The 11,106-nt window shown below is 41.1% G+C and overlaps 1 protein-coding gene across 1 annotated transcript; it reads left to right on the forward strand.

The window, feature by feature from the left end:
* Nucleotides 1-751: 751 nt before the first annotated feature.
* IL13 (interleukin 13) lies at nt 752-3,983 on the forward strand. The gene is made up of 4 exons (XM_078149087.1): nt 752-1,790; nt 2,704-2,754; nt 3,412-3,513; nt 3,779-3,983. Exons 1-4 carry the CDS (start codon nt 1,638-1,640, stop codon nt 3,908-3,910), a joined length of 438 nt encoding a protein of 145 aa, XP_078005213.1. The 5' UTR covers nt 752-1,637; the 3' UTR covers nt 3,911-3,983.
* The last annotated feature ends 7,123 nt before the right edge of the window (nt 3,984-11,106 follow it).

Below are 11,106 nucleotides of genomic sequence, written 5' to 3' on the forward strand. Positions count from 1 at the left end.
TCAGGGGAAGTTTTCAAAGGACAAATATGAAAATGAAGGAAGATAAAAAGAAGGTTGAGGTGTCTATACACACATTCATACTCATAGATTCAACAGGAAGAATTTATCATAAGCTGATCAATTAATGGCTGAGGAGGCTGATGTGCAAAGATTACCGAGACTTTTCTCATATTGATTATTCTGCAAATACAGAAAATGTAGCAGGGTCTTGGAGGCGAACTGAAAACTACTTGAATGTAAATAAACATTTGGGGCTTGGGTACTAACAAACATGGAAGACCTCAGATAATTATTAGCTCTGAGACCTCACTAGGCCTCTGTTTCCTCATCTGTAAAATGGGGGAACTTCTAAGTTCCTTTCCAGCTCTAAATCTCTGACCATAGAATCTGGCAGGATCCTCAGAGAACTACAGAATCTAAGAGCTAGAAAGGACTCAGAAACCCTCTAGCCCAAATCCTCTCATTTTGCTGCTGGGGAGATTGAGGCCCAGAAAGATGAAGTCACTGAAAAACTGGGTCTAGAACCCAGGATCCTGACTCCTAGTCCAAGGCTTTGACACCATATGTACAGAAGCTGTCTCCACCTTTTTTCTAGGTCTTGTAAGGCAAGAGTTAACTTTACAGTGAAAGGAAGGAGTTAGGTTTAAGAATAATGAAAAATTCCTTGACAAGGCTGTAGAATCTCCTTCAAACAAGAAAAATTCTCCTCCTCTTGTAATAGCTTTTCAGTTGTTGTTCAGTTATAGCAGAACTAAATGTTAAAGATAATACTCAACTCTTCATAACCCCATTTAGGGTTTTCTTGACAAAGGTACTGGTTTGCCATTTCCTTCTCCAGCTCATTTTACAGATGAGGAAACTGAGGCAAACAGGCTTAAGTGACTTGCCCAGGGTCACACAGCTAGGAAGTGTCTGAGGCCAGATTTGAACTCAGGAAGATGAATCTTCCTAACTCCAGACCCAGCACTTGGTCCACTGTGCCACCCGGCTTATATACTGCCAGCCCAAAGAAGGGGTACAGGTTAGTGATAGAGGAGTTGGGGTAGGGGAGCAGTTCTGTACCAAATGACTTCCCAAGTCTTTTCAGATGTGTGGCTCTGTGATATGAGCTTTATCAGCATCCTTTCATGGACACTGAACAATACATGAGCATCAGCTGAAGATCATGGGAGGTTAATTCAGAAGGAGTATGAGAAGGTCAAAGTGACATCAATGGAACAGAGAAGAAGCTAATGATGACACCCAGCTGCCCTGAGAACAGGCAAGTCACACCTCCAGAGTGGTCCTTCAGTCACATACCCTAATGAGGTATTTGCTCCTAGGCACCCAAGTCTGGAAAAAAGTAAGTGTCACCCATGGAAACTTTTTCTTGAAATACCTCTTTCTAATACTTCCATAAGAAATCAAACATTTTCCTTTATGGGACACTGGATTTTCCGCAGAGTAAAATCAAGATAAATGATTTTTATTTGAAAAAAAAGATGTGGTTTCTAGATTCTCTTTGCCAGTTGTCAGAATGGAGGCAGAGGTCACATGTCACTACCTCTGCCTATAAAAGTCACTGCTAGACAGAGGGGTCACCACAGCTCCAGCTTCAGAAGACATTTCCCTTCCTCTACCGAGTCACAAAGATCAGGATGGAGGTTGGGATAGGCATGGCTCTGTGGGTGAAGGGGATCATACTTTTGACCTGCCTGGAAGGCTATGTCTCTTCCAGTCCTATCCACAAAAATGATACCATGAAAGAAGTCATCTTACAGCTTCATTCTCTAAATACAAACCCAAAACAGGTGAGTGTGTGGAGAGGGGTCTGTGATCATCCTGTGATCAGGGCAATATATTTGTGGTAGGGGGTGGGATGTGTTCTGTGACTCATGGAGTTTGGAATAGGCAGCCTGGCTTGACATGCTTGGTTGGGTTACTGGGAGAAGAAGCTCCACCAGGAATAGGGCCAGGTCAATATTACCTATGGGTAAAAAGTGCCAACCACAGACAAAAACCCATGCTGGGAACATTATCTTTGACATGTTAGTTCTGCTGTAAGCATCACCCCTTTCACTCAATCAGCTGATCCAGTAGAAGTAAACTTGAAACTCTGAGAGAATGAACTGGGGATTCATTAAGGTTCCCAAAACAAACTGTAGCCACAGTATATGAGTATTTACTGATTTTTTTAGGTTCCACTACTTGCACTGGCAAAGATCAACTGACTGCCTTTGGGGCCAGCTTGGAGAGAGGTAGAAGGGGATTTCAATAGGCCTGGAATGTGAAGTCCAGGATCTTAGGTTCATAAGCTTTAAAGCTCATCTTATCCAAACCTTTCATTTTACAACCGAGGCAGCTAATGCCCAAAGGTAGGATGTAACTTGCTCAAGGTTATAGAGCTACAGAGTAGCTGAGCCAAGGCCTTCCAAGCTAGGTTTTTGACTCCAAAGCTTATATTCTTTCCACGGCAGGGGGTGAGGGGTGGGAAGGGGTAGATGCAGGTAGTAGTGGGAGCACTGAAAATAGGGGCATTTAGACAGACACTAAGAGGCCAAATAAGAGTCATTTTCCCACCTCCCCTAGCAAGGAGACCAATTCCATGGAGCTGGGGTGAGGGTCAGCCAGACCGTTGACACAGGATGCCTTGGGCAAGGGGTAAAGGAGGCTGAGCCCTGTTTCAGGGCATCTCCTAATAAGAATTCTGTTTTGTTTCCTCAGCTATCCTGCAATTCAAGTATGGTATGGCAAGTCAACTTTAGAAAGGAAAAGGTAAGAGAGACAGATGAAATATTGCCACCAATAATAACGAGAGTATCCCTAGACTGTTCCCCTAGGCTGACTTTCCTCCCCTCCAGAATTTCCAGTTTAAAAGCTCTGGGTTTTACCTGATGTCTTAGCTCCTCTTATTTACCAAGTTCCTTCTGCTGAGGCTGAAAAACCCTGCATTGTATATCCCATCTGTGTTACTAAGGGGATCTTTGGCACAGTCTTTCTCTCTCTCTCTCTCTCTCTCTCTCTCTCTCTCTCTCTCTCTCTCTCTCTCTCTCTCTCCTCTCTCTCTCCCCCTCCCTCTCTCACTCTTCCTCTCTTTCTCTCTCCCCCTTTTCCTCCCTTCCCCCTTCCTCTCTCTCCTCAACTCTTTTCTTTAAAAACCGAGCTTTCCTCAGTCATAAGCACTCAGGGCCATTCTCCTCCCAGTTCCAAGGAAATGGAATGAATTGTCCTAAAGTAGGTCATCATAATGATGCCCAAGGGGCTGATTATGCTGTGTCCGCTTGCCCCTAGGAGGATAGCCCCCTTTCCCCTCAGAGATGGCGTCCCCAGGGGGCTGCCCTTGCTGCTTAAGAAAAGCAAGGTCAAGAAAATCAGGGTCTGAATTCCAGGTATCAAAGAGCTTCATATCTCCTGGGCCTCTTTCCTCCACAGCCTTGTGCAGCATTGGAAGTCCTAAATAACATTACCAACTGCCCGAAAATTGAACCGCTTAAGAGAAACATGCAGTTTCTTCTGGGCAACAGCAGTAGGAATGTAAGTCTGTCCATCTCATGGGATTATTTCTAGGAGTCTGCCTCACTTCCTTGGGCTACTTTCCAGTATCCAAAACACACTTTGTTCTAGGCCCCTGCCCGGGGCTCCAGGAAGACCCCCTGGCCACCCCTGACATACCCAGACTCTCCAGAAGGGCCTGCATCAGACTTGGGAGACTGTTGGGGGGGGCGGCCTTCCAGGCTCCTCCAGCCAGAGGGATGTCATTCTTGGACTGTCACTAAAGGGAGGTTTTTCTTTCTTTCAGGAAACCTGCCTCGAGGTTCAAGACACCAAGATCCAGCTGAGTAGGTTTCTGAAGGACCTACATACTTTTTTGTTGAAGAATAATAGAGATGGAATATTCAAACCAAGTCTGGGAATCTTTACTAAAGAATGAGAGCCCAAGCCCACATCTCCAGATAGAAGATTCATCCTACAGACTAACTTTCACTTTAGGCACATTTATCGGCAGGGGAGGGGGAGGGATGTGAAAGGGAAGGGAAGGGGAAGAGAGATTTGCTTAGCTTAGCCCTCAGCCTGCACTGCCCCATCTCAGGAAAACTGAAGGCAGATTACTCTTTGCTCTCAGGTCTCCAAAGGGCTTCTTTCTTTCCCAAAGAAGGGGTTCCTTTGAAGCTTACTGAGCCTCAGCCCTGCTCCCGTCTAGACCTCCCCACTACCAGCTAGGACACAGCTTCCAGCTGCTCTGGACTTGACAAACAAGAGCCCTGGCTGGCCCCAGCCTGGCTTGGAGGAGTTTAGACCTCTGTGGCTTGGAAAACCAAAACCAAAACCAAAAAAGATGTGCATTTCTCGTTTGATTTGGCAGTATTACCCAGCACTACCCTCTCCTAGCTGGGCAGTCCAGGAGGAGGGGACACTTTTCTGACAGGACCCTGTTGCTCTTTAGGTCTAAGAGAGCAACTTAGGGACATTTCTTCTTGTCTTATTTATTGTTTTGTATTATTTAAAGCAGTTATTCCTTCATGTCTTGGAGATAGGGGCTATTTCAGTAGGCCTAGCCGCAGAGGTGAAGACTCAGCGTGTGGGCACTAAAACCAGTGGACATTTATGGTCCCTGACATATGTCTATACAGTACTGTATTTCAAAACCTGCTACCTCACTGTGTCCGCTGAGTCAGGTGGGGCCAATCAAAGCCAGGAGGTAGAGAAAGGGCGGAAGAAGAGGGTGATTAATTAGACTGTGACTGGCTTTTCTGCCTCCCAAACTGTTATATGACATTACAGCAAAATGATAATTTATTTTTCTTCCACATATTTAAAATAAATTTATTATTAATCTATATTACTGCAGAGTTTATAATATATAGTGAGACAGCCAAGAACACAATTTGTAATGTAAATAAGAGGTTTTAATTAATCAGTTATCTTATTGCCTGTGTGAAACTAGAAATAAACAAATGAAATGAAACCACAAAAAAAAAGAACCTTTGCAAGGTTGAATGTGTGTGTGTGTGTGTTTTATATAAAGGACTTTCAATCTGAGGTCACCAGAGCCTCAAGGACTTCACGTGCTGGGAGGGGAACCTGGGAGGGAAGGAGGATGTAAGGGTGACCTGGAGAGGAGAGCCACTGCGGGAGGCCCTCAGAAACAACCCACTCCCAAAATGAAAGGGAGAAAGATGGAAAGGGCCACCCAAGGATGGAGGCATGGAGGAAGAAGGAGAAAAATCCAGGGGGAAAAGTCCTGAGTATAAGATCTTTGGCAGATCTTACCCAAGCAGGATATGTTATTTCTATCTCTCTTTAAAAGAATGATTTTCCCCACAACTTCATTCTTCATAAAAACAGTCCTCTCGGTAATGTAAACTTTGGCGATGGGTGATACAACCTTCCTCATAACAAAGTCCTTCTCATAAGATAGCTACTTTATAACACATCTTCCAATAATTTAATGCTCTAACAAAACACTTCCCAATAAAGTCCTCCTTGTGACACAGACTTTTAAATACTATCTAATGAATAAAGTGCTTGGAGTCAGGAAGGCCTAGATTCAAATGCCACCTTTGACATTCACTAGCTCTGTGACCCTGGACAAGTCACTTCAACTTGCTTGAGATCGATTTCCTCATGTGTAAAATAGAGATAATAACAACTGCACTGCCTACATTGTAGGGTTGACACAAGACAATACATATTGCCAATGTTAAAGTATATAAATAATTAACTATCATTATTTTTATTTTCAATACTTCCAACTTCAATGGATCTGGGACCTCCTGGATGTTGGATACTTTATCCAATAGGACAGATCAAGACTTATCCATGCCTTCTCATGCAGTGTGATTCTTGTCTATGTCCTCCTTTCCCCTACATGGGGAGATCACTGGATCACTGAATTTTAGAATTGGAAGAGATCTCAACAACCCCATACTCCAGAAGGAATTATCACTTCAACATACCTGACGAGTGGTAACACTGTCTTCTGGAAGACCACCAGTGAGGAGGGGTCCGGTGAAGGTGACCAATCCATTCCACTTTCAAGCTTTTTTTATTTCCATTTTTTTTGAAGCAATTGGGGTTTAGTGATTTGCCCAGAGTTACACAGTTAGTGAGTGTTACATGTCTGAGACTGGATTTGAACTTAGGTCCTCCTGACTCCAAGTCCAGAGGCTCTATCTGCTGTGCCACCTAGCTGCCCCTCAAGCTTTGATCATTAGGAAACTTTCCTGACATCAAACTTGAATTTACCTATGGAAGCTCAATTGTATCTCTTGAAGCACCTGCCCAGCCATTTGTCTAGAGATGATTGTATGCCAATGATTGGTCCAGCTCTAAAGAGAGAGCAAGTCCAAGAAGCCATTCACAAACAGTATGGGAAGATTACCAAACAAAACTCACTTGCTTGTGGAGAAATTCTCCGCAGAGAGCCACAAGGTTCATGGAATTCTCAGGGGATCTCAGAAAAGTTCAAATGAGCAAGGCCACTAATCTCACACTTGTTATTTTGTTTCATTCTAAGGAGAACGGTATGGAAAACATTTCTGTCACCAGGTCACAGGGTTGGGCCACTCCCTTCCTTTCAGAACACATTAAATTATCTCCCTAATGGTATTACAAATGGTCTAAGATGGAAATAAGAATACACTAGGGAAGAAATGAGAAAGAAACAGGAGGAACTTACTATTTTTGCATAATTGGAGAGAAAAGTAGACAAATATGGAAGAGGAGTGGGGGGAGAAGATATCTCAAGAACCTCACTCATTTAAACTAAGTAAAGTAGATTCTAACATACAAATGGAAAGAACTTATTGTAGAAATACATTAAATTTAACAGTGAAAAAAAAACCAGCTGAGAGAGGTTTAAGAGGGAATGTAGGATCAGGGAAGGAATAAGCAGTGGTAAAAGAAGACAATAAGGAGAAAAAGACCCAGTGATAACAACCTAGAATGGTGAAGAGAGGAAGGGATAAGAGTGAGATCAGACCATTTCAGTTATAGATTTCTAGTGTTGATCACATTCCTTTTCTTCCACCACTGCCTTCTTCTGTATAAAAGGGGAGGCAAAGGTAGGAAAGAAATGCAAGAGAGTATTATAAGAGGAAATATACAATTAAGCAATACTAACTGTGAATGGGATGAACTGACCTATAAAACGCAGGAGGGAAGCAGAATCTAACAATATCTTGCTTTCAAGAAATAAATTTGTAACAAAAATTCACGTTAGAGATAACTTTCATTTCATTTCTTTCTCCAGCTCATTCAACAGATAAGAAAACTGAGGCAAACAGAGTTAAATGATTTGCCCAGAGTTACACAGCTATTTAAGTGTCTGAGGCTGGATTTGAACTCAGGAAGACTCACTTCAGGCCTGGTACTCTAGCTACTATGCCAGCAAGCTGCCCAAAATGAGGAGCTAGAACAGAAATTATTTCCTTCCGGCTAACTAAAAAAAAAATAGCGAGGGAGGCAGAGCCCTAGCAATCATGATTTCAGACAAGGCAACAGCAAAAATAGACATGGTTAAAAGAGATAAGCAGAAAAAAATATATTATGCTTAAAGGTACTATAGATGATATCAGTATTAACATACATATTAAATGGCAAAGCATCTAAGTACTTAAATGAAAAATAAAAGAAATCACAACAAATGAAGAACAAATAAAAGAAAATATTTTATCCAATTTTTCAAGCAAAGTACTAATTTAGTGGATTAAATGGATAAATATTTATAAAAATAAAAAAAATTTATAAAAATAAAATTCAGGGCTCAGAACAATACATAGATAATTTAAATAAAACAATCACAGAAAGAGAAATTAAACAAACTACAAATGAACTTTCAAAGAAAAGAAATCCTAGGACCAGTGAAATTAAGGATGAATTCTTTTTTTTTTTGATGAATTCTATTAGATTGTGAACTCTTAGAGGGCAGAGACTTTCACCTTACTTTGTACCCACAATGCTTAGCACAATGCCTGGCACATACTAGGTGCTGAATAGATGCTTATTGACTATCAAACATTTAGAGAACTATTAACTACAGCTTTACCTAAGTTATTAACTAAAATTGAGAAATATGACATTTTCTCAAACTCCTTGTATGAGATAAATATGGTCCTGATACGTAAACCAGGAAGAGTTAAAGCAGAGGAAGAAAACTGTAGATCAATATCAATGAATATTGATGCAAAATATTTAACAAAATCTTGGCAAAGATCCCACAGCAACATATTAAAAAGATTTTACACTTTTAGGCTAGGAATTTGGATTGGTTCAATATTAGGGAAATTATAAATATAATAGACCATCTTAACAATAAAACAACAAAATTGCATGATAACATCAATAGAAGCAAAAAAACTTTTGACAAAATAAAACACCTGTTTAGGTTAAAATCTCTGGAAAGCATAGGAATTAATGGATCTTTCCTCAATATCATAAATACAATCTAAATAAAACCAGAACTAGTATCTGTAATATAAAAACCAAGTTGTGAAGGGGTAGAGCCAACAGATGCAATTCCCTGAAATCAGAAAAAGAAGTGTCCCACTCCTCCAAGTGTCTGTATTCAATCAAGGAACAAGGAAGCAGTAACGGATTGATCAGTATGGGGCCAATTTTTAGATAAGACATATGAGTTGCTTGAGATGTAGAATTGTGAGAAAACTCCTTGCATCAATCTTCAGAGCTTACTGGGTTTCTGGTCAGCATAACCTAGGTCCTTAGTTAAGGGTCTCTAAGTAGCAGGTGGAGGTAGTCTAATTCTTAGCCACACAGGGTGAAGTTCAAACAATGCAATAAAGTTTTCTCACAGTTCCTATAAATGAGTAAAATTTTCTCACAAGACAGAAATTGGACTAGCCCCATAATTGAATAGAAAAGGAACTGAGGTAGCTCTAGAATTAAGTCACAAGACTGAGTCTGCATGGTTCACTCAATTCTCACAATTCCCTCAACTCCAAAGAAATCAAAGATGGACATGAAGAAAATTCATCAAGGCGGAGAAGGGGAAACGTGAGAAGAGGCAGCTGACCAAAAGAGGTAACTCTGGGGTTGAGGCTGTAGTTCGGGCCAGTCAGGAAGTGTCCGATCAAATGGTGTTTTGTTGGAGACCTTTCCCAAAGCACTGAATAAAGACCCCAAGGTGGTAGTTCTGTATCTCCTTTCCCCACTAGGCCTCTCTCACAGAAACCTGAAATCTTTCCCTCTGGGCACAGGAATGGCTTTTTACCTTTTTTGGTTTAGACAATTGTTTTTGTCTTTATGAAGAGCATTAACATTTGCTAGTCTGGGTGTACTTATGGGAAATTCAGTGGAGAAGAAGCAATTTGAGGGGGGGAGCACCTTTGGAGTGGGTAGAAAAAGGCGGGAGGAAAGAAAGAGAGAGAGAGAGAGAGAGAGAGAAAGGAGAGAGAGAGAGAGAGAGAGAGAGAGAGAGAGAGAGAGAGAGAGACAGAGACAGAGACAGAGACAGAGAGACAGAGACAGAGAGACAGAGAGAGAGAGAGACAGAGAGAGAGAGATAAGAAAGAGGTGTAGTGTTTTACCAAAGTGCTCTCTTTGACTGAGAGCTCAGAACAACAACAAAAAAAAGGGGGGGGGGATTACAATTCATTTAACACAACTTCCCAAAGCAGAGGAGGAGTTTTATACTAAGAAACCAAATTGGATAATGAGTCAGTCATAGATTGGGTTGGGGTTCAGACAATAGTGACTGAACAACCCTGCTCACCACATCTCCCCACCACTGCTGTAAAAGAATGACATCATTAGGACAAATCTCTGCTTTTGACAAAGAGTTCCAGCCTGCCTATGTCTGGATAATTGAAGTCCTCTATGCTTCTGAGACAAATCTGTGATCTATTGTTTCCTGAACTCATCTATCTCTTTGTCCAGGTGATTAGTCTGATCTGATGACAAAATTGCTTCCATTTCTCTCTCCATTGATCTTCATGAAAATGTTCGCCATTATACTTCAGTGCCTGGATTTCCTCACAAATCAATCTTTTAAGCATTTTGTGGGCACCAGAGACTCACTTAGGCTGTCCACCTATTAGCCTTCACTCTTAATATGTTATTGGGTTCTTCTCATTCTCCAATCATGAACTTCTTAGAAGAAAACTTACATTTTTTCCACCCAAGTCATCCCTGGTAATATGCTACGGGTTATTTACACCCAAATTGCATCTCTCCATTGCCCTTTGGGTCACATGAAGTTTTGCTTCTTCCAAGACTGTGATATTTGATACTTTGAAGCTATATTGCATCCTTGAGAAAATACTGATGTCAAAAAGGTTCTGTGGTTTGTTTTAATTTGGTTAGGTCCAGGTTGAGATTTTTGGTCCAGGAATTGTTTTTTAAAAATCACTGAAATTTCCCAAATGCAATCCAACTTGTTCTCTTCCTCCCATTCCATCTTGGGCCCACTTCATTATTCATTTGCAGTGTCTATCTAAGATAGATACATTGATGGATTAACTTAATGGACTGCTCATTTGATATGATGGTCTGCACAATAAACAATCTTTATCCATTTGGTTTTTCCTGAATAGATAATTAGGATGATCTTCTTTAAGTTGTCATTAATTTTATTGAAGTCCAGTAGAATTCTAAGGGCTTGATGCAATCAATACAATATTATCTGCAAATAAGATAATCTAGAGGACATCACCATCTACAGGAAATCTCTTTTCTTTCTCTTTTGGACCGTGCCTATAACAGAAAAAAACCACCTTTGATGAATATGTATTTCCTATCTTATGTATAATGCTCCCCTTAGGGTTCACACTGGTACTGGTAAATTGGATCCCCAGAGAGGGAGTGCGGCTACTCTGAGGTTCTGGAGATACTCCTGTGGGTGGTTATTCCCCTAACATTAGCTCATGAGCCCCAATTGGTGTGCTTCTTCTTAACAATCAGCCTGTAGATCCAGTTTTGGTTTTGGTTTTATTTATTTATTTTTTTTAGCAACGGCATTTACTCAAATGACATAGTCAGAAAAATAGATACAAAGTATTTTCCCCAACATCGGGGACACACTCTTCCACAAATATACATGGGAGGAAGAGTGAGCGCGATAGTAAGGCACATGTATGGGGAGCACACATGGGCAAAGCAACTCAGAACTCT

Source organism: Phascolarctos cinereus, unplaced genomic scaffold, assembly GCF_003287225.1.
Source record: "Phascolarctos cinereus isolate Bilbo 61053 unplaced genomic scaffold, phaCin_HiC Scaffold_2;HRSCAF=192, whole genome shotgun sequence".
Lineage (NCBI taxonomy): Eukaryota > Metazoa > Chordata > Mammalia > Diprotodontia > Phascolarctidae > Phascolarctos > Phascolarctos cinereus.